The 26,124-nt window shown below is 61.3% G+C and overlaps 1 protein-coding gene and 1 long non-coding RNA gene across 16 annotated transcripts in view; one reads left to right on the top strand and one right to left on the bottom strand.

The window, feature by feature from the left end:
* Positions 1-26,124, top strand: part of Kiaa1671 (KIAA1671 ortholog) — a 149,579-nt gene that overhangs the window by 74,287 nt on the left and 49,168 nt on the right. Inside the window, exon 1 of one of the 8 annotated variants that reach the window (XM_076837061.2) lies at positions 22,448-23,666. The exons of the other annotated variants lie outside the window; for them this stretch is intronic. Coding sequence (XP_076693176.1) covers positions 23,391-23,666 — 276 coding nt within the window. The 5' untranslated portion in view covers positions 22,448-23,390. Of the gene's footprint in view, positions 1-22,447; positions 23,667-26,124 lie in introns of those variants that run through there. 8 annotated transcript variants of the gene reach the window in all.
* LOC143382817 (uncharacterized) lies at positions 19,950-25,872 on the bottom strand. 8 transcript variants are annotated; one of them, XR_013155310.1, is made up of 4 exons: positions 25,816-25,872; positions 25,436-25,510; positions 22,385-23,627; positions 19,950-22,041 (listed from the first exon to the last, which is right to left on the bottom strand). It is a non-coding gene; the product is annotated as an uncharacterized LOC143382817 (long non-coding RNA). The 8 variants fall into 8 exon arrangements; XR_013155309.1 differs by having other exon boundaries at positions 25,436-25,513; XR_013155308.1 differs by lacking the exon at positions 25,436-25,510.

Consider the following 26,124-nt stretch of genomic DNA (forward strand, 5'->3'; position numbering starts at 1 on the left):
GGCTCGGAGCCAGGCTCTCTGCCTCAGCGCTGCCCGTGGCCCTGCGCAGGCCTGGCTGGCCCCGGGCTGTAGCTGGCTTCTGAATGATTCATGCCGCCTTGAACTGACTCCAGTGTGACAGGCAGTGGCAAGAGCCGCCCCTCCAGAGAGACTCCTGAGGGTGCTCCTGCCGCAGGCACAGCCCTGGGCCCCGAGATGGAGTATTACTACTGCCCCGGCTTGCTGAAGCTGCTGCGCTGCCTCTGGGTGAGTGTGCTCCCGACCGGGGATCTTCTTCACCGCCCCTCCCGCCTCGCTTCCCGCTGTGTGGGCAGCTGGTCTCTCTGCTCTGAGCGCAGGGGAGGGAGGGCTGGGGAAGGGGCAGGGGGTCTGGGAGGCAGAGGGGGTCTGTAGAGGGGCACAAGTGGGCTCTCCTAGTCCCGGGAAACAAGGGCCGTGGCGGCGAGTTGGTCAGAAAGCCCCGTTTCTTTGATCTGAAGGACTCGTCTTTATTCCGAAACCCAATCCCTCCTGGCTTTGTGGGTGCGGGAACATGTCCCGTCTTTCATGAGATGAAAATAATAGATTTTGTTGTTTTTTCCTTGAACTTACTCAGCAAAAGTAAAAAAAGTTGGACTCCCCCCACGTTGCGGTCTCTCTTCTATGTAACAGAGAAAAAAAAATCTGAGAACTTTTTTGGTGAATTGCCAAAGTTGGGGAACCTGCATGGAAGTGCTTTGGTTTATAGAGTGGTTTTTTTTTTAATCTTGTTTTGATTCAGAGACTCATCTGCTGTGTGTCCCTGGGCACATTGCATGCCCTCTCTGGGTTTCTGTTTCCTCATCAGTAAAACTAAGGGGTGGGGATAGTTGACAGGGGGTTCTGTGACACTCCAAGGGGCTCTGTGAGCAGAAGGATTTATAGGGGAGTTGTCACATGTTGGTCTCAGAGTTTTCCAGAACATTTGCCATGGTTCAAGAGTGCCCAGAAAGGAAAGTCTCAGGAAGTGTTATTTTTCCCTTTCTGAATGTTTGCAAATACTTCAGATGCCTTCTCACCCAGGGAATTTTCCGGAGCTCCTAAAAATACAGCTTTAGGAAATATTGTCCCCCAAGTGCCAACCCCAGCACCTCCCCGCCCTCTGAGCCCCCTTGGGGTCCTCCTGGTCCACATCCTGAACCTCCTCTTATTTATCAGTTCGTTTCTTTAATTAATCACAAAAATGACATCAGGGCGTGGCAGAGACTCGGAAGACCCCAAAGAACACAAAGAAGGGAATGAATGACCCATGATAACTGTACGTCGGGGTCTGTGGCCTGCAGGGTCCCCAAGACCTCCGTGTGCCAGGCCGAGAGCTCCAGGCCCAGCGCTTAGGGACTGAGGCGCGGGGACAAGGCGCTCCCTCCAGGGCCTCGCTCGGGCGCGGTCAGCAGCGGTCAGCGCTCAGGCGGAGCTCACCACCCAGACACCCTGCCCTGGTGGCTCGTGCCGTCTGGGGGACTGGATGTTGCACAAGGAATTGGGGCAGACTTTGGGTCGGGGCCGTAGGGGGTGCGCCTGGCCCTGGGACCCGGCCCCATGGGGCATGGGGCAGAGAGGCTCTGGGAGGCCGAGACCGGTGAGGCCGGGCCCAGGGCAGGTGAGCACCGGCGAGGGCTGCGGGGTGAGGCCGCTGAGGGCAGGGGGCGTGCCGCGGCCACTCCAGGATGGGGCGCAGCCCAGCCGGCTGGTGACCAGCTCCTCTCTGGGACCTCGGGCCAGCCTCTTTCTCCCTGGGCCTCCGTTTCCGTCTGGACGGGGGAGGCGGTTTGCAGGCCTCTCCTAAATGTGACCAGGGAGAGAGTCCCCCTCGGTCACCTGCTTCCTAGGGGCGACCAGGTGCTGGAGTGTCCAGGAGCCTCTCGGGCTCGCTGCTGGCTCCTAGTCACCTGCAATTTCCCTGCCCCCCTCCCCCCGGCCAGTCACTGAGGTCGGCCCCACACAGGTGCCAGGGGACTGGGGTCCGATCAGCCGCGGGGCCTGCAGGGTAAGCGGGGACCCTCCCCACCGCTGCCCCCTGGACCAGCTGCTTCTGCAGGGGACAGCCCCCCCACGGGCTGGGAGCACTTCCCCTCCAGGAAGCCACCCTCGGATTCCGAGCAGCTTCCAGCCTCAGACTGAAGCCCAGAGCCGTGGGGGTGGCAGCTCCCTGTCCCCACAGCTTCCTGTGGCGCGACATGCACCACCCACCATCCCCGCGGTGTGGGCCGCCCCTCACTGCCCTGTGCTGCCCCCTCTCCCACAGCGCCCTCCCCCCACCGTGGCAGTCTCTGTCCAGTCACCCCCTTTAAAAAAATGTAATGGGGGGCGCGGTGGCACGCCTGTCACCCCAGTGGCTCGGGAGGCTGAGGCAGGAGGATCGCGAGTTCAAAGCCAGCCTCAATGACTCAGGGAGGCCCTGTCTCTAAATAAAAAGGGCTGGGCTGGGGCTCAGGGGTTAAGTGGCCCTGGGTTCAATCCCTGGCACCCCATAAGTGAACGGAACAGACTGCAGCCTCAGAGGGCGCACCCCGCACCACGCCCAGTCCAGCTAAGGAGCAGGCCTCCCGGTGGCCTGGCGCACAGCGTGTGTGGTGTGGCCATGCGCGGAGCTCCCGAAATCCAGCTGGGCCGGTTCCGGCACCCGCGAGCCCTGCTTCCCTCTGGCCCTGCTCTGCCCACAGACCAGGAGTCCGGAGCGCTGCACCTCATCAACTCCAGGCTTCCTGCCGGGCTCCCTCTGGGCCACGTGTCACCTGGGGGGCCTGGGATTGTCACCTGGGGGTGGCGGGTACCGCTGGTGCCCAGTGTGTGGAGGCCAGCCCTCTCCGAGGCACAGGGCTCCCCCTGGCCCTCCCCAGCAGCATCCAGGGGGACCCTGGCCCCGTGTCCCGAGCCCCCGAGGTGGAGACCGCGCTGTCCCTGTCAGCAGTGTTTCCAGTGATGTCCTTTGTCCACCCCAGGATCCGAGCCAGGACCCACGTCAGGTTTGTCACTTTAGGCTTGTTCCACACCAGGACCTTGTCACTGCCGCTGCGTGTGTGAAGGAACCCGCGTGTGTGTCCCCAGCGGCAGGCCCGTTGCCTGCGTCACTGGACACAGAAAGCACGAGGCGCACTGGCTGGTGACCATTCCCGCTCGCTGTCCACATTGATTTCTGTACCAGTCCCCAGTAGCTGGACACCTAGTTTGCTCCCAGGCGTTGACCGAGTGCCCAGGCCAGCCCCGCACCAGCCTTACACGCGACTGGGTCATTGCCCGGCCAGCTCCTGAGGTGGGGGCCTGCGGGGCTGCGGGGCTCTGTGAAGCCGTCGTGGGACATCAGTGGCCCCCTTTCGGCGGCTGCAGACTGTCCTGGGGGGAACCCGCCTGGCCGCCAGCCGCGTCAGCTGGACGGTGGGGGAGGGAGGCCGAGCTTGTGTTTCAGTCCCTGGTAACCGGAGCCGAGGGCCCCTGCCCGGGTAGAGTTTCCCCCTCTCCTGCTCACGAGATAACCAGGCCCGGGTCCTGCTGCGCCTCGGTGTCAAGCTGGTGGCCGTGGCTGTCAATCACAGTGATGGTCATAGTGATCACTAACAACCATCACGGCCACCGTCCCCTGCCGTTCCTACCAGGCGCTCACAGAGTCCTGGCCGGTGCCACACGCGCTTCATGGGTGCCTCATGACATCCTCACAAGAACCCGGTGGACAGGCCTCACTCATACCCCACTTTGCAGTTAGGGGAACTCAGGCCCAGAGAGGTTAGGTCGGTCCTCCAGGGCTGCCCAGCCAGGAAGTGTCAGAGCCTGTCTCTCTCCTCTGTCACTTTTAAGTCTCTCATGGAGCCTGATCTTTCGGGTTCTCAATGGGGAAACTGAGGACGTGGGACGAGGCGACTGGCCGGCCACAGGGAGGCTTCTTGTGTGAGCCGTGCCCCACGGGGGAGGATTCAGGAGGAGGCTGCTCCGGGCCCTGCCTCTCTGTGCCGCTGTGGCCTCTGGCAGGTCCCGCCAGCGCGCGGAGCCTCGGGTTTCCTGTCTGGAAGTCAGGCTGAGTCAGCTGACGTGAGGGACAGCGGGTCCTGGGGGGACTGAGGGGACCCTTCATGTCCAGATGTCCCTGGGGGCGGCTGGATGATGGCGGAGATGCCCCCTCCCCCGTGCCTCCCCAGGCCCGTGAGGCCCCTCTCGCTGGCTTCCTGTGCCCCGCGGCACACAGCAGGGCTGGCCTGGGGTGCAGAGCACGCTCCAGGGAGCCGTGGGGACCCACAGGGACATCTGGTGGCTCTAAAGAGCCGCAGCGGAGGGCCACCCTCGGTGCTTGGTGAGGCCCCTGGGCTGAGGAGCCCCTTCCGTGGGGCAGGTGCAGGCTGCTTTGGGGCCTAGTGACAGGGCTGCCATGTGCACCCGCGCACCCCGCCCTTGGTGACTGTCACCTTCCTTCCAGCCCCAACTGCAGCCCCCAGCGGCTTAGGTTTGTGCCGAGTGCCTGGTTTGGCTTTGGCTGGTCAACGTCGGTGGCCAACACGGAAGAGCTGGCCACTTGGGGGCTGCTGACCGGGGCTGAGGTCGGGCCAGGGACTGCGTGTGTCAGGAGGCGCCGTGGGGCCCGGCTGCGGGCACAGAGCAGGTCCTGCAGGGACGGCCTCCCGGCCTCTGACCCCGGGGCCTCCAGCAGATCTCTCAGCCTCTCCGAAGCTCAGTTTTGTCATCTGTGGAGTGCCAACAACGCGGGCAGCGTCCCATGGGACATCTAGGGGACCCCATAAGGTTTGCAGACAAAGCAGGGCATACAGTAAGTGCTGCATAAATGTTAGCACTGGTGCTAGACACCTAATGGACCTTCAGTCCAGTTTTCCAGCGTCCAGGCCCTGTGCTGTGTTTGGGACCCTTCAGGGAACAAGACGGTGACAACCTTGGGGACGGGGATTCTGGGGGGTGGGCAGGCGGGTTCAGGAGGTTGACAGCACGCTGGGGGGTGGGGTGTCCAGTGGAGAGAAGGAAGGAAGCAGGGACAAGGCTGGGAGGAGTGGCTGGGCAGGGCCTGGGGCCTCTGTGACAAGGTGACATTTGAACAGAGGCTTTGGAGGAGGGGAGGGAGTGGGCCAGAGGAGACTAGGGGTGGGGGGAGAGCCAGTGCAAAGGCCCTGAGGTGCGAGCAGAGCAGGCCCATGCGCAGAACAGGAAGGAGGCCAGAGCGGCGGGAGCACAGTGGGGCGGAAGTCAGCAGAGGACATGTGGGGCCTTCCAGTCGCTCTGAGGAATGGCCTTGTGCTCTGAGGGCCCTGGAGGCACAGAGGAGTGTCACTTTGAGTAGAAGTGACAGTCCAACTTGTGCTCTGAGCAGATCCCTCTGGCCACCATGTGAGGAACAGGGTGAGGCGGGACAAAGGCAGGGAGGCCAGCGAGGACCTCTGCAGCGTCCAGGCGGGTCAGCAGGGCAGGGCAGGCAAGGGTGGCCGGAGGTGAGCAGCTTCTGGCTCAATTGGCGGAGCTGAGGGCCAGGTGGGTAGGTGGGGTGCGGGTGGGCAGGCGGGGGCCACCTGGCCTTCTGCTGGGAGTTGGGGCTGGGGACAGGCAGGACTGTCTGGACCGGCTACTTGGGTTTGAGTGTCCAATAGACGCTGGGCCCCCTTCCCCACCTCTTCCCGGGCCTTGCCTGACCTCTGTACAAGGGGCGGGTCATCTCTGCCTGTCCGTATGGAAGGGCGGGCTGTGGCGGGCGGCCCGCAGGGCCAGGCCGGGGTTAAGACACCAAGCCCGCGTCCTGGACCCTCGGTCCCCAGGTCCTTGCCCACGCAGCCCCAGTGCCCACCAGCCTCTGTGGCAGCCTTTGAGAATTGAGCTGGACCATGGCTGGCCCCCCGCTGGACAGTCCCCACCTGCTGGTCCTTGACATACATGTCTTTCGTTATAAAAAATGCAAAGAGAGCCAGGTGACACTAGTGTCACCCAAGCCTGGAAGGCCACACCCTGGTCCCCGGGCCTCAGCTGCCCACCTGGTGTGCGGAACCTGGCCTCACAGGCGTCTTCCAGGGCACAGCCCCTGCTGACCCACATAGCCGTTGCTCTCAGTCGTTCTGTGCTTCAGTGGTTAGAAGGGACACGCCGATCCTGTGACACCGGAAGGAAGGATGAACGCAAGGTGGGAGCTTTGGAGGGGATGTGGGCTCAGCACCGCTGGGAGCCAGGAGTGCCAGGTGCAATTGCTGTGTGTCCTGAGCAATTGCTTGCCCCCTCTGGGCCTGTGTGTGTGTGTGTGTGTGTGTGTGTGTGTGTGTGGTGAAGTTGAACTAGATTCCCCTTAGCTCTTCTTCCTGTGGACAGTCATGCAGGTCCAGGTGTCCAGTAGAGAGGACTGGACAGAACTGGGCTCAGACGAACTTGGGTTCAAATCCAGTTGACTTTGAGCAAGTGGCTTCATGTCTCTGAACCTGTTTTTTCACCTGGAAATGAGCGATCCCTTTCTCAAGCGGGAATCCTGGTGTCCTCTCGTTGTGGAGACCAGAAGATAGGACACCTGGCACACAGTAGGTGCTTAATAAACAGGAGCTGTTCTTTTTTATGCCCTTCCTAAGGCTGTTACCTCTGAGCCCAAATGGGTGGGTTTGGGGCCGGCTCCGCCCGCAGGCAGGATGGTTCCCAGGCGGGGACACCAGAGGGCGCCCTGCGCTCACAAATGGCCCGCTGTGGCTCTCCTGCAGTGACCCTCCCGCAGCCGAGCGGGGACCCAGTTCACAGGTGAGGCCTCCAGAGAGGCTGCCCGTCCGAGGCGGCATGGGGACCAGGATTCCGGGGCAGGGCTCCTGGGGCCTACTGACGTCCATCAGCAGGACAGCGGCCACCCTGGGGATGGTTGTGCCTGAGCCTGGGAGACGTTGTCCCTCGTCATCACCCCAGGATCCAGTGTAGCAGGCAGGTGTGAGAGGCCATCCCCAGCCGTGTGTCGGTCCCGCGTAGACAAAGTGCCATTTTACCTAGTGACTCGAGCGCCTGCCCATCCTGGGGTCCTGGGGTCAATGCCTGGCTGAGCTGTTACACATGAGGCATCTGGCTCGGTCCCAGGGCCTTGGTCCCCTGGGGAGCCACCTTGCCCCGTGCCCCTGCTCTGTCACCTGCCCAGAGCAGGGTTTCCAGAGCTGGATGGGGCCCGACAAGGGGCTTTCAAGCTCAGTGGACACTCTGAGGAGCAGGGAGCTGACCAAAGCTAGCAGGAGAGTGTCACTATATTGAGAGCAGGGGTACTGGGGTCCGGTCCTGTCTGTGTGACCCTGGCCAGTCACTGCCCCTGCTGGGCGGGCTCTCCTTCCTGAGGACCTGTCACACCAGGCTGGGCTTGCTGTGCGTGCATAGGACAATGCGCCTCCCTGGGCTGGGTTCCAAGATGGGGCGGGCCTGCGGGTGGCAGGACCCTGTGTGTGGACGCCTTGCAGAACTGGGGGGGCTGGAGGGCTGGGGGGTCTGTCACTGTGATTGGAGCCCAGAGGTCGCAGCTCAGATGTCGTGAGTGTGATGCTGAGAAGGTGGCCGAGGAAGCTGGCCTGGCCTGAGTCCACACAGTTTATGAGCCGGAGAGCGCTGGCCAGGGCCGGGAGGATGGGTGGTCAGCAGGTGCCAGTGGGGGCAGCAGGTACAGTCCCAGTGTCCTGTAGTGCTGCGGGTGACTACGCTGGCCAAGTCGCTATTTCAAAATAATCCGTAGCAGGGATTCTGGAGAAAGGATCCACGTCAGAGGCAGTGGACGTGCCTGATACCCCAGCCAGTGCACGTGTGTCCACACAGTGGGTGTCTCTGTGCCCCGCAGACAGGGACAGTTACCAAATGAGCAAAGCAAAAAACTAAGGAAACAAAACTCTGTTCAGATTACGGGAAACCTGACGTTGTGTGTCGAATTCCAGGGTAAAAAGGGACAACTGCAGATGTGTTCTGTGACTGTTATATTATTATCATTTTTATCAATTATATTAATAAAACGGGAAGCATGGTTGTGTTGACGTCTTAGTTTGCAGTTCTCAGTGCAGCGATACCGCACAGGAGAGTCTGGTTCTCCCTTCCCTTGTGCTGATTGACGTATTAGTTAACTCAGGATGCTGTAACAGAGGAGCCCCGACTGGATGGCTTAAGCAAAGGAAACTCAGTTCTCACAGTTCTGGAGGCCAGAAGGCAAGATCACAGTGTTGCAGGCCCCATGCCTCCTGAGGCCATCTCCATGGCTGGCCGACAGCCACCCTTCCCCTGTGTCCTCAGACGGCCTCTCCTCTGTGAGGAGGCCCTCTGCTCTCTGTGCCCTCATTTTCTCTTCTTATTAAGACACCAGCTGGACTGGATCAGGGCCCCCCCAATGGACCCACTTTCATCACCTATTTAAGAGCCCTACCCCAAATATGCTCACTCATGTTCTGAGATGCGGGCAGTAGGGTTCCAACGTAAGGATTCTGGAAGGCTGGACACAGAGATACTCACCTATAATCCCAGCAACTGGGGAGACTGAGGCAGGAGGATTGCAAATTCAAGGCCAGCCTCAGCAACTTAGTGAGACCCTGTCTCAAAATGAAATTTAAAAAGGGCTGGGGACTTAGCTCAGGATAGAATATCCTTGGACTCAATGCCCAGCACCAAAGAGCAAAAACAAACAACAACAGAAAAAGAATTTTGGAGGAACACAGCTCCGCCCATAACAGCCAAACACTGGGCCAAACAAGTCCTGTTGCTGTGTTTCATCCTCACAGTATTCTTGGAAAGGAGACCCTGGTATCACCTGTGTTTCACAGATAAGGAAAATGAGGCTCAGAGAGGTTAAGTCACTCGCAGAAGATCACACAGCTGGTGGACAGTGGAGCGGCTGTGTGATCAGCTTCAGAGACTGCACGGGTTGGTGTGTGTTTATAATTTGGCGTGAATCCTGAGGATGCTTTTTTTTTTTTTTTTAACCTTTTGCATTCTCTCCAACTTACCAAACATTTCCTCAGAGCCTGCATCCTGTCCACCCTGTCGAAGGCCCAGATTGGCAAAGGCCCAGATGAGGAGAGCACGGGGCAGCTGCCCGACCTCAGTGCCGCTCAGACCCCTGCTGGCCTGGGCCCCACCCGGTCCGTCTGGCCGCCTTCCCGGGGCCCTGCTGGGGGCCACCTCCTCCCAGCTCTGTCCAGGACGCCGAGCTGGCCGGGACAGCAGGTCTGGTGAAAGCGGCCTTTGTCCTGGGGTCCGTTGCTCCCAGAGGGGCGACCCGAGTCCCATTTGGGAACAAAGCGGTGACCCGGCACATGAGCCCACGTCAGCCCTGGGTCCTGCAGGGCCTCCCAGGCTCCCCAGGCAGAGTGGCCGCCTCAGCGCTGGCCTGTCTAGTCGGGGGGGCAGGAGGGCCGCAGGCCTGGGGTCCTGGTGCTTCTGTGGCCACAGGGCTCGGGTCACATCCCTTCCTGGTGACGGCATCTCAGGTCCCCTGGGCTCTGCAGGCCACGGAGCCTGGACTTGCGGAGGTGAGGCCCGTGGCCAGGTGCCCACCGTCCTGCCAAGCCCCTCCAGGGCCCAGCGCGTGCCCATCACCGAGCCCGCTCCCCTGGGGCTGTGGGACAGGAGCTCGCACAGGACCCAGGGGGACAGTGGCCCCGCTGGCACCTGGCTGGGAGCCCCAGAGTCGAGAGCCAGCGCCTCTGGAAGCAGCTTCACACGCACCGGGGCCTGTGCTGAGCTGGGTGACACAGTGCCCAGGGCCACCAGGACCAGGGCAGCACAGAGAAGGCAGGTGCCACCTCCCAAGTCTCGCAGGTCACTCTGCTGCCCTCTGTGGTCACAGGAGGAGGGGGCCTGGATCCCACCTCTTAATGGGCGGGAAGCAGAGGATTTGCAGCAATGGAGACCCGGCACACATGGGACCCCCCGCCGGGCACGGTGTCGGGCTTCAGGGGACGCCACTCGGTGCCTCATGGCCAGGACTGGGGCCTTCGGAGCCTGGTGTTTTCCTGACCGGCACCTGGCCTGAGAGCAGCGTGTTGGCGGCTGGTGATGGTCACACCCCTCTCAGGAGTCGGGCCTCTGGACTTGGAATGTCCTCGGGTCCTGCAGGTCCTCGCCTACCCTCCCATGGTGTGTGCTTCCGGCTGTGTCTCCCGGGGGTTCTTCTGTGAATTCCAGCAGGGCCAGGTCTGGGGCTTATTCATCTGCCTCCCCAGGGCCTGGCATACAGTAGGCGCCTCGTGTGTTTGGTGAACTGAACCGATCACTGGGGAAGGAAGGAAGGCTGGCCGGCATTCTCTCCTCTGCACATCTGTGTCTGTGGCATCCAGCAGGCACTCTATAAATGCTCGTTGTGCTGAATGAAGGTCTGAGTTGTGACTGTGCAGCCATCTCGTATCCATGTCACGTAACACAGTGCCTGGCACCGGGTGTCCATCCGTGAAGGCCTGGACCACACAGTGACCTCTTCAGTGGGAGCAGCCATGTCTCGCTTCACTTCTGTATTGACAGCGCTTGGCACAGGGCTGGGCACACAGCAGGTGCTCAATAATTATTTGTAGAACAAAATGAAAGAAAGAATGAGGGCTACGGCCCACACCACATTCATTTCTGACCTTACATTTCTTAGCACAAGGACTTACACACAGTAGGTCCTCATTAAATGTTCAAAGGAATGAATGAGTGAAAAAGTGACATTTTTCAAGGGTAGGGACACATTGTGTTCATTTGTCCCCAGTGAATGACCAGGACGTGGCACACAGTAGGTGCTCAATAAACACCCATGGCGTGGAACAGGGGAGTGAGTGGATAAAGTCCCTGGGGGGGGGGGGCTGCTCTTGGTTCATCTTCCCCAGGGCCAAGCATGCAGCAGGTGCTTAGCAAGTGCTTCCTGTGCTGTCCTGGCCTCTGTAGGAGTTTGTGTCCCAGGAAGGGCGAGGAGGGGCTGCTGGCGGTGGCCCCTCAGCCTTCCCCGTCCGCCCGCCCTCCTGCTGGCTTCCCTGTCGGGGGTCCGTGCAGCTGGACAGGACATCCGAGGCTGCCCAGGCTGCTCCCCAGTCCTCCCTCAGCCGGGCAGCCTGGGGGGGGCGAGGCGCCATGCGAGGCCCAGCGCCTCTGGCCGTGAGCACTGCCCCCTCCTGCCCCCTCCTGCAAGGCTGGCTGCGACTCCAGCCAGCGCCAGGCCCGGAGCGCGGTCTCTCCTGGGGCCGACAGCGCAGCGTGCGCCCCTCCATCTCCGGTTGAAGCTGACGTGCTGGGACAGAGAGGCCACTCCTCCGAGCCTCGGTTCTCTGAGTGGGCAGATGAGCCCTTCCTGTCCTTGTGGGGTCTCGTCCTCTGGCCCCGCTACCTGTCCTGCTGTTCAAACTCCTCACGCCAAGGCCGCCCTCCCGGCACGTGGCTCTCCTCTCGTGGAGTCCCCGGAACTGGCTTTGGAACCGCACTTGGCTGGTCTTGAGGGCAGCGCCTCAGGCGGGGGCGGCTGCAGACTCCAAGGAGGGTTTACACCGCAGGGTGAGCCGCAGCCTGCAGCAGGGGACAGTCCACCGTGGAGCTGTGGACAGCATGGCAGCGTCTTCCCTCTGGCCAGGGACGGGGGAAGAGGGGCCGTGAGCTGCAGCCGGAGGCCCCGGATCCTTGGGTTCCGGGCACCAGCTACCACCTTCAGCCGGGCTGCAGGGTCCTTAACTCCATTCAGCAAGATGTGGGTGACAGCTGTGCAGCAATGGTGTCGTCCAGGCTCAGTGGACAGGAATGTGGTGAAATGGAAAGGTCTTGAGAAGATGGAAGTAGAGGCCAGGCAGGGTGGTGCATGCTTGTCATCCCAGCTCCTCGGGAGGCTGAGGCAGGAGGATGGCACATTTGAGGCCAGCCCCTGCAACTTAGGGAGACCCTGTATAAAAAGAGAAAAAAAATGGGTGCTCCCAGGTTGCCAGGCTCTGAGGGGGGTGCAGAGGGGTGGCCACCATGTTCCCTGCCCCCAACACCTAAGTGGATGCAGGTACCTGCAATGTCCCCTCACCCCAAGGGGAACTAGGTCTCTTTTTAGGGTCAGAAAATGTAGCACTGGTGACGTACCGATGTTAAAAACGGGTAACTTATTATCTCATGAAAAGACGACACACAGACCTAACGTCTCCACAGGGCAAAGCAGTCGGTGTCCCTGCCCCTCAGCCTCGGTCCTCCTGCCCAGAGCTGGTGACAGGTTCATGTGTCTCCTTTTGAAAACAGTCTCTCTGCATAAGATGGTGTCTGCGTGTGTCTGTCACCGTCCTCCCAGGGAGGATATCTGTCTATACGGGTGGTTGGTCCATATCCAGGGTCCTGCGTCCACAGGATCAAAAATATTTGAAGAGAACCGCATGTGTGCCAACGATGCACGGGGCTTCTCCTCGTCGTCATTTCTTGAGCAGCGCAGTGTGACAGCTGTGTACACAGCACTTGCCCCGTATCAGGAGTGACGAGTCACCGAGGGATGGTGTGAGGGGTCAGAGCACCATGTGGGTTAGCCGCACGTACTCTGCCTTGTCACGTATGATAACCACATGGTATCTGCAGGGAGCCTGTGACCGATATCCCAGGAATAGCAAAGGATGTGACCATCGTGTCCTCGCATAGACATAGACATGCATGCATGGGTATAGACACAAACTGGATTTTTTTTTTTTTTAATTTTTTGGCACCAGGGATTGGACCCAGGGGCCCTCTGCCACTGAGCCCCACCCCAGCCCTGTTCTGTATCTTATTTAGAGACAGGGTCTCACTGAGTTGCTTAGGGCCTCACTATTGTGAGGCTGGCCTTGAACTCGCGATCCTCCTGCCTCAGCCTCCCAAGCCGCTGCGGTGACAGGCGTGGGCCACCGTGCCCCGCCTCCACGTGCTGTTTTAGTGTCGTCTGATTTCAGTGTGTGGCGGTGATCAGCGTCCTGGTCCTGGCTTTGCTCTTTCTCGTGATGAGGTCTTTTCCATGTCGGCACTGTAGGGTCCTCCTCCACTGCCGTCAGTTGAAGCTGGCCCCTCTGGGTGGACATGCGGCCCTTTCCAGTTCTGAGCATAGTGTGAGCAATGCCGCGGTGACAGCCCCTTGCAGACAGACAGCTCTGCGCCCTACTGTGTGCTCTCTGTAGGAGAAGCACGGCCGTGGGCTTGCTGGGCCATTTGAGGCTGAAGAGGAGAGTGGTGCAGGCTGGGGACAGGGTGCCAGGCAGCCTGTGTGGGCCGTGAGGCTGGAAGCTGAGCAGCTGGACTCCTCTGTCACAGTCAGGTCCACGGCCAGGTCCTGGGCTGGGGACGGCTGCTCCAGTGCCACACCTGCCACTGGGGTTCACCGCACAGGGGGACCCGGTGGCTGTGAGCAGCTCCTGGTGGGGCGTCCACCCTCCCCCCACCCCGTCTGCCCCCCGGGTTTGCATCCAGGTGCACGTGTCCCGGGCCCCTGCCCCTGCTCTGCCCGTAGTCCCCGAGGCCTGGCCTCACGCACGTGGCTGGTCTGGGCGCCCGGCCGGGGCAGCCCCACTCGACACCCCGCGGGCTGGGAGACCAAGCTGCTCAGGGCTCAGCTCAGCCCCTTCCTCAGTGTTTTCCTGCACGTTCATGTGGGAAGCTGCATCCCGCTGTCCCAGACCCCCTGGGTCCTCCGGGACCCCGGCGTTGCTTCAGGGAGCCTCACGCCCAGACAGCTGTCCAGGCCTGATGAGAGGGACAGCCCGGACCAGCGTCCTCTGCTCCACAGGAGGGACTTGTCACCGAGCACTTGCAGTCTACCAGGAGCTTTCCACGGGTTCCTGCAGCACCTTTAGGCAACACCATCATCATCATCTTTCTATCACAGGCTCAGAGAGGGGCAGTGACTTGCCCAGGGACACACAGCCAGTGGAAGGCGGACCTGCCCTTTCTCCTCTGCCACGTTGCCCTCTTCTGCTCCGGGCCACCAATGCCCCTCTCTCGGGTGCCTGCTGCATTGGACTGAAGGCTCCTGGGGACAGTGATCCTGTCTGCTGTGTCCCCAGCGTCCAGCCCAGGACACTGCCCACGGCAGGCACTCATGACTCCGGAGCCAGGGGTGGTCAGGCAAGCGCTGCTCGTTGCTGGTGGAGGACGATCACCTGGTCCCACCCTGAGAACAGAGGCCCCGCTTAAAAAAGTAAAAGATAGAACCCTGCTTTCCGCGCAGGAGGCGGGGTCGGCGGGGGACCTGACGCTGTGCATCTTCCTCTCGGAGCCGAGTGAGGACGACTTCTGTGAGAATGTCGCCAGAGGAAGGGTCTGAGCGCTCCTTTGGAGATCCCTGTGTGAGAAGTGAGAGCCGGGCAGGGATGCGCTGGGCACGGCCGTCGCCGTGGCAACGGGGGGGGGGGACGCGGGCTGTGGACCCCCCAGGACTGGGCTCCAGATGCGCTTTCTGCAGGGAGGGGTCCCGAGGAGACGCCCGCAGCGGGGTCCCTGCTGGCCGAGGGGCGTCAGCACCCAGTGCTCCCTGAGTGTCCCCATCAGCCCCCAGCGGTGTTGGCATCGCGGTGTTGGGGAGGAGCCTGACTCGTGTTGCGAGGCCGTGGCTCATCCCCCGCTCACTCTCTGCTGGTCCACTCACACGCTCATCCCTTGAGCTACTCCACAGACATTGATATGTGCCAGGCACCATTTGAGGCACCAGCCACCGGCAGTGAATAAGAACACCGTCTGTGCCCTCCGGGAGTATGTGTCCCAGTGAGAGACGGGGTGCTATAAATAAAGATGACAGTCTTTCCTTCCTGGTAGATGCATGAAAAGGAAAAAAGCAGAGGGATGCGGCAGAGACTGGGCGGATGCCTGGCTGGAAAGGCAAGTGGAGCTCTGGGAGGAGTGTTTGAAGCAGAGGCAGCAGCATGTGCAAAGGCCCTGAGGTGTGGACAAGTTTAGAGAGGTTGTGCCCTGGCAAGCCCATTGCCGGCCTAGCGCTGAGCTGGGGGAAGTGGGGGTTTTCTCAGGGTCATACACTAAGGAACTGGAATGTCCAGGCATTTGGTGCTGGGAGCCCTGTCCTAAAATGTGGTTTTGAGGATGACATGAGGTAACCTGGGGCCTGGCGCACCGTCCATGCTGAGGAGACAGAACCTTGGTGCAGCAGCATTTGGATGGGGGCTGATTCAGCCTGGGCAGGCCATTCCTCTTTACAGCTTTGTCTTTCAAAATCCGGGTTCTCAAGCCAGGAGCTCCCTGCAGCAATCTGATGCTGTCCCTCAGCCGTCACCCGGGGCGGGCAGCGTGGAAACTGGGGGTGGGTGTCGGGTGTTTGTGGGCAGGTGGAGGCCTGAGCCCAGGCCTCGAGGTGTGTTCCCCTGGGCTCTTGGGCTTTCTTAAGGCCAGCGCAGGTGGCTAGAGGGGCCTGGGGTCCGAGTGGCTTTCCTGTGCTCTCTGCCTTTCCTCCCCTGACCACATCTGCTCCTGGCCAGCCAGCTGACACACTGGGCAGCTGGTCGGTTGTTGGAGCCCCGCCCCGCCCCGCCCCTGCTACCTGACAGCCTAGTGACTTCTTCAGTCAGAGCCTGGTGTCCCTCTGTGCCCAGCATCACCACCTGCCGGGCTGCGTCCTCTGTGGTGCTGCTGTAGCGGGGGGCCCGAGGCTGGGTGGTTTATAAAGAGCGAAGTTCATTCTGCCCTGCTTCTGGCAGCTGGGAAGTCCAAGGTCAAGGCTCTGCCTCTGGTGAGGGCCCTCTCGCTGCATGGCGGGTGGCCAGGGTGACAGCCGGAGGGAGGGAGAGCTGCAGGCGCCTTCTGCAGCTGCATCCGTGTGCCCTTGAGCCCTCGGGGCACAAAGACCTCTCCAGCCCCCTGTGGCATGGAGGCTGAGTCTCCAAGATGAGGCTTCAGGGCAGTCAGTCCTCAGCACTGAGGGGTCCTGTCACGGAGGTAGCAGGGCGCACAGTAGGCCCTTGGGAGTGACCGCTTGGCAATGGTTCCGTCCTCAGAGGGAAAGCTCCCAGGGTGGGCATTGGGCTGGTGGCCTCCCAGCAGCAGCCACGGTGCGGTGCCCAGTAGGTCCCCATGTACGGTGCATAGTAGGTTCTCAACGAAATGCTCACGGAGGTCTGCAGGGGAGGGCTGGGCACGGAAAGGCACCCCCGCTGGTTCTTGTCTCTGCCCCTCACGGGACCCTTGGAGTCGCGGGGTGCTGCTGGGAAGCCCCTGGCCAGCGGGGCAGGCAGATCCCGTCTGCCGTCCCCAGAACGTCCTGCTTTCCAACCCTCACTGATGCGAAAACGTGGCGGTTCCGCTGCTCTGGAGGAACGTGCTGTGAGCTCCCATGGGGCAGCCAGACGGCCACCCAGCAGGCAGCGGGGACCCGGGGGCGTCACCCCTGAAGCCCTGGCCTCAGGCAAGATGGGTCACCTCCCAGGAGGTCGGGAGCTCTACTGGTCAGGCAGCCCCGGGACACAGCGGTCGCTCCCTCGTGTGGACAGGGCTATTTCTGGAAAGATCTCCTGGCTGGCTGACCGTCTTTGCTCCTCCCAAGGTCAGTTAAAGACACGTCGGGTCATCCTGATGACTGTTGAGGAAGAATGTGACACGATGGGCTGAGGAGAGTCTCGGGCCTGGTTTATAAATAACCCGGGGTGGACTCTCCATCAGGCGTCCCCCACCAGGAGGCTTTCTCCTGTTGCCGTGGAAACAGCCTCGGGAGAGGGATGCTCTGAGCCTGGGTCCAAGCCGCAGCCCTCCCCCGGCTCCCCGCAGTGGGCAGCTGCTGTCCTCGGAGCCGGCTGGGCAAACCGAGTCACGGCCCAGCTGCGAAGCGACTTGTGAGGGTGACATGGGCAGGGAGGGAGCCCAGAGATGGCCCACGGCACAGGGAAGGGGAGGCGGGTGTCCAGATGGAGGCAGGGAGGGCCAGGGAGCTGGACCTGACCTGAACATTGAGGCGGGGAGGGACAGCCATGTGGGCATCTGAATGAGGGACGGCCGGGTGTGACCAGGGGGCGGCTCACCCGGATGCCCAGGGTGGACCCGAGCTGGGGGCAGGTGGGCGTGAAGCACGTCCTGTCAGGCCTGGCACAGCCCTGCACAGGGCCGTCTCCCTGGCTGGCCGAGGGGCGGCCCGGGTCCAGCCCCGCCAGGTGCCCTGGTCCTGGACCTCTGGACCCTGCAGTGGTCAGCATCGAGGGTTCTCAGGCAGGGGACCCCCTGTGTTGTCACAGCGTGTGGGGCAGACCGATGCTGTCCCCTTGCCCGGGCCTTCACGTGGCTCTGTGGAGAGAAGCCAGCCTTGGAGGGCAGCCCCAAGCCGTGGGTCCTGCACCATCCTGCACCACGGGTGTGAGCTGGCCTTGCGACCAGGGAATTGTCTCCTGGCCACTGGCAAGACAGGGACACGTGGGGAGGGTTTGCCACTGGCAAGTCCCTGCAAGGACACCCCTGCCCCCACTCGGTGCCCTCATGCCAGGGGTTGGGCAGGATTGGCTCTGGGGGTCTCCGGGGGGTGCAGCTCGGCTCTGTCTGAACCCGAGCCCAGGTTCCACTCCCAGAGCCCTCTTGTCCCTGAGTGGCCTCAGACATCCCTTCAGCTCTTCCAACTCCACTGTCCTCTCTGGAAAGCGGGAGTAGTTACCACGGGACTGTCCCAGAGGGCCCTCCGAGGTGAGAGGTGTGAGTGACCAGTTCCTGGCACGTAGCAGCTGCTCAGCTAATGGCTGCTGCTGTTTCCACCCGCCACCTCCGCCACCCGCACCACGGTGGCCTATTTGCCGGCCCACAGACCTGCCCTGGCTCATCTTAAGAAGCAGGATGTGGAGAGGGTTGTCCAAGTGAGGCCTCCTGGGAGCATCTGGAAACGGCTGAAGTCCTGTTGGGAGCCAGAGAGATGGAGGAGAGGAGGGAGGAGAGGAGACCGCGCCGCATGGACGCGGCTCATTCCAAACCCCAGAGTTCAGGCCTATGCGGCCCCTCCCGCCTCTGACAAGCTGTCCTGCCTCCCAGACTCCTCGGCAGCGTCCTCCTGTTCATCCTCCAAAACCCTCTCCCAGCCGCCAGCCCCCGTGAATGCTCATCTCCCCTTTGTTCTTGGCTCCTCCACCTCCTGCTTTCTTGGGGGGGCCCCCTCCCCCTCGCACTCCACAGCGGGGGGCCTCGCTGCTCCCTCAGAGCCCCCCGGGTTGGGTGGCCACTTCCCCCTCGCCCCCTGGCTCTTTCTTCCGCTGGATCACAAATTCCTGAAAGTACACGTGTTTGTATTCAGTTTGGGGGAGAAAATGGTGTCACCGGGTCGGAGGTGGTCTGGCGGGACCCCCTTGGCTTTAACAGTTGAGATTAGAGCGAGACCCTGAGATCTTTGGGGACGGTAGGTCCCCCAGGGCCAGCGCAGACCTTGCACAAAGTCCCCGTTCAGAGGATGTTTGTTGACGGAAGGAGCGACCCGCCGACCCTCTGCCCTCCGCGGCCTCCGCCGCCCGCCGACCCTGGTGGAGAAGGTCCCCTCTCTTTCCGGGACCTGGCAGCGTCCGTGCTGCTGTGGGGATTGATTATATAAGAAAGGGATGGTTCGCTTTCCTTTTTGATGCCCAGCAACGTCCCAGGAGTTTCCTGGAGAGAACGGAGGAGCTTGCAGAAAAGAGCCCTCTGGGGGAGCAGCCTGGGCTGCCCCAGTTTTCGGGGAGCAACGCTTTTTATAGTCGGCTCAGACCACGCTGTTCCTAAAGGAAGCCGGGGGGGAGGCAGGGAGGCAGGGAGGCCGGTCGCTGCTGTCCCAGACACCTGTCCACACGCAGACAGACCTGGCAGAGGCCACAGACGCAAGGCTGGAAGTGGCAGACTCCCTCCCTTAATAGCTCTGTGGCCTTGGGCTGGTCACTTGACCCCTCTGTGCCCCAGTGTTCTGTCTGCAAGTGGGATCCCTGATCAGAGAGCAAGCTGTTGCCCCGTTGGGAGGGGCAGATGGTGTGATAGAGGGGTGGACCCAGGCGCACCGTGGGCAGCTGAAGTGATGGGGGCGTGTCTCAGGTCAGGGTGGCCGTCACTGTCAGCAAGATCAATGGGTTATTTTATTTATTTATTTACTTACTTATTTTGGTACCAGAGGTTGAACCCAGGGGCTCTTAACCACTGAGTCCCATCCCAGCCCTTTTTAAATATTTTATTTAGAGACAGGCCTGCTAAGTTGGTGAGACTGGTTCTGAACGTGCGATCCTCCTGCCTCTGCCTCCCAGCCGCTGAGATGACAGGAGAGCGCCACCACATCTGGCTCAACGTGTTATTGAACCAACACTCACAGAGCAGGAAGCTGGTGTCTTCTAGACAAGAGTCTGAGTCTGGGAGGTTCTGACTCCGTCCTCGTCAGCGATAAGCTCTATGATTTCACCTCTGGAAAGTCAGAAAGGTTAGGTGACTTACTCCAGGTCACACAGCTAATAAGAACTAGTGACAGGTGTCCAGACCCTTCATCTGACGCTTGACGGATCCAGCTGGTCATGGTGGGCCTGGGGGAGGCTCTCACCGAGGGCATAAAATTAGGGGGCACCAAAAAGTCAGTAATCAAAGAATATCCTAATTCACTGTTTTATAAAATGAGAATTTATGCAAAAAGCCGGACGAGCACAGACTCCACACTGTAATAAGGCCTCCAGCAATAGGGCTGATCTTTTCTTTCTTTTACTTCTGGCCACACTGTGGTTTGGCACAGCACTGAGCAAGTCCTGATTTTGTTGAAAAAATAAGTTTTTACTAGTTTTTCATAATTATAAACGGGATTGTAATGAGCATCTTTTTTTTTTTTTTTAATTTTGGTATCTGGGATTGAACTCAGGGGCACTGACCACTGAGCCCCATCCCCAGCCCTATTCTGTGTTTTATTTAGAGACAGGGTCTCACTGCTGCTTAGGGCCTCGCTGTGGCTGAGGCTTTGAACTTGGGATCCTCCTGCCTCAGCCTCCTGAGCTGCTGGGATGACCGGCGTGCGCCCCTCCCCCAGCAGTAATGAGCCTCTCTGCACCCATTCTCACTTCCAAAGGCAGATTCCTACGTGCGGAGTCAGATCATCAGCTGCAGGGTCAGAAGACACGCATCCCCAAACTTTTATCATGAAAATGATCAAACATACAGAAAAATCATACAGGGCACACGTGTTTGCCCAGAGCTAGGCCATGCCGTTGCTAACACTGTGCTCTATTGGCTTTATGAAAATCTAGTCAGCCACCCTTGGCACATGTCACAAAAGTGCTCTTCAAAGTAAGTTGTAGACCTCGGTCCTCTGTGGCCTCGCACTCCTCATACCACTATTAACTGGAAGGCCAAGGTCTGTAGGGCTTTGACCCTGGGCACTGAACTTCCTGTAGGAAACAGATAGCAGTTTCATTTCCATGTGTGTGTGTGTCTGACTCACCAGGGCTTTGCCAACTCCGGGTATGGTTTTTTCATTTTTCTTTTTATTTTATTTCAGCACTGGGTTTGGAACCCAGGGCCTCGCAGATGCTACAGCACATACTCTACCACTGAACCACATCCCAGCCCTTCTTATTTTTTGTTTAGAGATAGGGCCTTGCTAAGTTGCTGAGGCTGGCCTCTAACTTGTGATCCTCCCGCCTCAGCCTCCCGAGGCCCTGGGACAACAGGCGTGTGCCACCGCATCCGCTTGGGCAGGATCATTTTAAATATGTCTGATCTACTGTTTTACCCTTTTCCCTCCTGAAGGCGGTGATGGTGCCCAGACTTCCCACCGCAGGGACTTTCACAAAGCTCTGTCCCCTCCGACTCTCCCTGTATTTCTGGTGTGGCTTTCCTGAGGCCCTATGTGTGTATGTGTGTGGGGGGGGGGGTGGGGGGCTGCTGTCTGTCCCACCCTAGAAGTCCCCGGCTGCCTGCTGAGGGCTGTGAAGCGACCGCCGGCTGGTGGACCCTCTCTGACAGGGAAATGGGCCAAGTGTGGAGGCCAGAAGCCCTGGAACGGGGAGGCTGCCTGGGAAGGTGAGGCGGGGGCCTGTGGCGTGGTGTCTGCCCGGAGCCTGCTGCTTCCTAACATGCAGGACAGGCAGCGCAGGGACAGGCCCTCGCCTTCCCTCATAACCCGCCCCTTTCACCCCCTTCAACCGTGGGTTTCCTCAGGGCAGGCACAGTCCTGGGCATCAGCACCGCCTGCATTACACTGGAAGCCGGGGCCTTGGGGTTGGGCCGTCAGCCTCCGGGATTCTTAGGAGGTTGCCATCAGGATGCTGCTGGGGCTGCAGACCTGCTCCACGGTGCCCCCTCAGGTGGCTGGCTGTGCTGCAGGCGGAGGGCCAGGGCCTCCGAGCCTCTGCACACAGGTGTCTCCACAGGGTGGAGCTGCTTGAGCAGCCTCACAACATGGCGGCCACTGGCTGCCCCAGCACCACCCCAGAGCACGAGGAGCTGGGAGCTGGGTGCCATGGACGACCAGGTGTAGGAATCAAACATCATCACAGAGTCCCCGGGGTTCCTTGGGCAGGGACCCCAGCAGGGCATGAATACAGGGGGCGAGGAACACGGGGGTTGTCCTGGAGGCTGCATGTCCCCTTGCGTGGCCTTGGGCCTTGGTGGATGGCTTCTCCTCTCTGGGCCTCGGTCTCCTCCTCTGTCAAATGGACACATCATGAGTTAACTGCTGGGACTGACTCTCCTGGTGGTGGGGGTCACCCGGTCAGTAAACACCCCCCAAGCCTGGTCCTGGGCCACGCTGTGCCAGATGGGATGCACCATTCTTGGTGTCCGTGTGCAGTGCCTGGGCCAGAGGGGGCCCGCTGCAGGCACTCATTAAGCAGAGGAGTAAAGAATGAGGGAGTATGAGCAGGCTCGGGACCGGGCATCCAGAGGGTGAGGCGCTCCGTTGGCCACCAGGTCCTGGACTTCTGTGGTGAGCTGTCCAGCTGGGCCCTTTGACCCGCCTCTGGAGAGCAAATGTTTGTTCAGGGCTGAGGTGAGGTGGTGGTGGGAAGAACACTGGCGGAAGTGGGGCTGACCTGCACTTCAGCCTTAGACTTGGTGTTTGACCCGTGACTGTGCAGCTAGCCCAGCTGTGGGCCAGGTGCCACATGGGGAGGCTGCAGGTCCAGTGTGCCCCGGTGGGAGCCTTGCCGTGTGATCTTGAACAAGTGAATCTACCTCTCTGAGCGATGGTGCTGGGCAGGGCTGGGGGCAAGAAAACTCCACAGGTGAACCCGACCAGCCACAATCTGGCTGCTGCTGCCCCCTTCCCCGCAGCCCCGGAACTGCACCCCACCCCCAGCCTTTACAGCCGGCGCCTTCTCCTCCCTCCCCGCCCCCTCCCATGGCTGCAGCTCCCGCTCCACACGGGTTAAACCCCGGAGAGCCCACGTGACCCCTCTTAAGTCTGAATCACTCCCTTCGCCCAGCCCGCCTCCCCAGGACGGGGCAGATGCGGCGCCCCTGGGTTGCCATGGCAACCCGGGGTGGGTGCCGGAGTGCAGCCCGCGCCAGGCCCTTCCGAGGGGGAACCTCGGGAGTTGTTCACCTGGCTGGGCGTGGCCTCCTGGGCGGGGAGGCGGAGCAAGCTGGGCCGGCTGGAGAGCGCGGAGCCCAGGGACCCGGGCAGGACCCACCCGGCCGGAGAGGGAGGTCGGCTCGAGAAACTGACCCGCGCGCCGGGGAGGGAGACAGACCGGGGCCTCGGAGGCGCGGACGCTGTTCCCGGCCGGCGCAGCCTCCCGGCGGCGGATCTCGCACACATGCCCACACACGCGCGCACACGTGCACACACACGCACACCCGTGCCGCCGCATTTCCGTGTGCGCCTGCCGTGAGGGCACAGGGCGGGTGGGCTGTCAGCACGTGAAGTCACCGTTGGCCCCTGGGGACAGCCAGTGAGTTGGGACTTAGGGGAAAAAAGAAATGGGGGCGGTCGCCAGCTCCCTGGGCGGCCGCCTCCGCGAGGCCCCTCCTGCATTCCTGGGCCCAGAAGCCCCTCGCTGAGCCGAGGCGGGGGCTGATGTCATCCAGGGCTGCTCAGCCAGGGGACCCGGGGGCCCTGGTGGCTGCCTCCGGAAATGAGCTAGCGACCCGCTGGCCCACAGGTTTGGGATCTCCAGCCAGAGGACGGAGACCTGCCCGCGTCAGGTGAGCCGAGCCCGGCAGCGGCGAGCAGCGGGGCTGGGGCAGCGGCGGGGGCAGCCTGCCCACTGGGACCCTCCAGGGCTGGCTTCCGAGGGGCCACCTACCTGCTGGAAAGTGAGGAGCAGAGCGCCCGCACCCCTCCTCCCCGACTCGGGGGGACTGTCACGCCCTGGATCTCAGCTGGGTGTGCGCTCAGAACTGGAAAGTGGACTGGACAGCGACTCCGGCGACTCCCCAGCCCGACCCTCCCGAGCCGCTGCCTCTGCAGCCGGCGCTGCGTCCAGCCTTAGTCTGGCTGCGGGGAGCTGCGGGCTCTTCTGTGGGGCCAGCCAGGAAGTTCTCCAGTGACCAGAGAGCCAGAGAGGGGAGAGGACACCGGGGCTCAGCCGTCCTCCCCAGCCGGCCCCATGGATTACCTGGGAGACAAACTCACAGTGGCCCAGAGCCACATGGCCCAGTGGATGGGCTCCATGAGGAGGTCCTTCCAGGAGGCCCTCAACTTAGTGACCACCACTGTGGGCCATGACCGGGAGCCCGCCAGCAGGACCCCCTTCAAGCGCACCTCCTCCTTCCGACACCTCGCCTCCCGCAGTCGGGAGTCTTTCCGGCGCTTCTCTGCTCGCAGCCAACAGAGATTTTCATCCCTAAGGAAAAGGCAGACGGATTCGGAGCCGCCGGATATAGTAAGCTTATTCTGTTTTTTAAAATATTAAAGCAGCCGAGGAAGCTCCTCCCTCCAGGCCTCCCGGGGAGGGATCCCAGCGTCAGCCGGGAAGTTGCTGCTTCCAGAACAGCTGTCAATCGGAGCCCGCAGGGTGAGCCTTCCTGTTGCTGGGTCCGGGAAGGAGGCCCACGGGGTGACTGCCCTGCGGTGGGATCCCTCACACCCCAAGTTGTCAGGACATTCAGACAGTTTCAGGTTGTCAGGGCCCTGGCCACCCCGGAGCTGGCGTGCAGACATCCAGCCCTGACACAAATGCTCCTTGTCCCTATTTTTAGGGAGGATTAGTTGGCATCTGCTTCATCCCCTCTCACCCTCCCTGGATGACCAAGTGTCCGTGTCACATGCACGTTGAGTTGGGGCTTTGGTCATCTTGTCATGGAGCAAAAGTGAGAGGAGAGGGCCTGGGGGGGGGGGCGGTGGCAGGTGGGGTGAGGGGGCCCAGCCCGAGGCCACAGGCCAGGTCAGGGGGTTCCGCCATTCCTCAGGCAGGGTGTGGGCAGCCATTGGAGCAATGGCCGATGATTACCAAGCCGGCTGCAGCCTCTGGGAGTTAGTGCAAAAGCAATCTTAAAGACCCTAATGATGATTTGGTGAACTGGAACCCAGCCCAGAGAGGGAAAGACACCTGTGGGGATGCACAGTGAGTGAGTGAGTGAGTGGCAGGGACTGGGCCACAAGGGGTTCTGATCTTCCCCTCAGGGCCTTTCCCCACCCAGCTCTTGGCAAATGGTCTCTCTAACCCTCTCTGTAACCCCAGAGACACCCACATCACACCCAGGCCTGAGCCTAGTAAGAAGGCTGGGCACCTTCGCCTGGAGACTTCTGTCCCTGTCTGTGTCGGCTCGGTTTGCAGGAGCATCTGAGGACAGGCGAGGACCTAGCCAGCCCCTTTGGGCACCTCCTTCCCACGGGTGCCCTCGATCATGAAGGGTGGCAGTACTGACAGAAGGAGCCCTGAGCAGCCCCTGGGGTTGCTGAGAGCTCACAGGTGCCCTGGCGGGTGCAGAGATTCAGCATCCCCTCTGTTGGCCAGAGAGGTGCAGTGACTCACTCCGAGTCACACAGCAACCAGAGTAGGAAGGTACGGACCCCAGTCAGAAGCTAAGCACCTATGACACGTGTCTCTGTGGCAGGACCCCTCCTCTCACAGCTCTGTGCTCCTTGTGGCCCTCGACAGATTAGTGGGGCTTCCATTTATGAGCCAGAGCCCCCAGCCCAGGTGGCCCAGCTCAGGGAGGGGACTCTCATTCCTTCTGTCTCTGTCTTTCTCTCTGTGTCTCTGGTTCTCTCTGCTTCATCTCTGGGCCTCTGTGTCTCTGCCTCTCCATCAGTCTTGTTCCCTGTGACATTGTGTCCAGGGCTGGGGACGGCTGACATGCAGGCTCAGGTGCTGACCGCCCCTGCCCTGTCCTAGGGTGCCACCTGACCTGGTCTTTGACCCGAATCCCGGCATCACTGCCCTGGGGAACAGGCTGAGTGAGTGAGTGGCAGCAGGTGGCCCCGGCCATCCCCTGTTGGGCAGTGCCCCTCCCACAGCATGGCTCCTTCTGAGTCAGCCTGGCTCAGCCTGTCCCGTTTGGCAGTTGGTGTCCACTGGGGCCCGGGCCCCACTGCATCAGCCTGGCCACGCCCTGGCTCAGGTCCCTAAGCCTCAGTCCTCCACTGGGGCTGGCTGTGAGGCTGTCCTAGCGCTCAACATGCTGCTGGCACACAGTAGGTGGCACTTACCAGGCCTCCTTGCCCTAGGCCGCCAGGTGTCCCGCCCGGACAGGGTGAGGGCAGAGTCAGGACAGGAGCGCTTGCCTGCTGCAGAGAAGTGGTCCAGGCCCCGGGTCCTCCTGTGTGGGGTGGGTCCAGTCCCACTCTCCCCCTTCCCTGCTGTGTTACCCAGGGCGGGCTCCTGCCCTCTCTGTGCCCCACTTTCCTCCTCTGTGAAACGGGGAGGCTGTGCACTGAGGCGGTAGGTGTGGTGGCTGCACTTAGCCTGGGGCACGCGTGCCTTCAAAGTCAGCTCCTGTGACAACCAAACCTCTCATTCCCTCCCGAGCATTCAGATAATATTTGTCTTATGGGAGGGACCTGCTGGCTAGGGACGTGCCCTGCAGTACCTGTGGCTGGAGATGGCCTGACGGCCTGAGCCCTCCACCCTGTGCTCCCGGCTCAGGTCCACCCCTTCGAAGGCGCTCCCCAGGCCTGCAGCGGGCGCCTGGCGGGGCTTCCAGGGTCAGCCTTGAAGCCATTTGCTGACGGCCTGCCCCCACCCCGTGAGGAGGGAATAAAGGGGGAAGGAAAACAAAAGCAGGAAGAGGCGTCGGCCGCCTTGGAGCCGAGAGGGGAGCCTGGAGACGGCGGCTCCCCCCCCCAGGCCTGCAGAATCTTCCAGAACCAGGAACAATGCAGCCCCCCGAGGCCCAGGG

This window comes from Callospermophilus lateralis, chromosome 1 (assembly GCF_048772815.1).
Source record: "Callospermophilus lateralis isolate mCalLat2 chromosome 1, mCalLat2.hap1, whole genome shotgun sequence".
NCBI classification, from domain to species: domain Eukaryota; kingdom Metazoa; phylum Chordata; class Mammalia; order Rodentia; family Sciuridae; genus Callospermophilus; species Callospermophilus lateralis.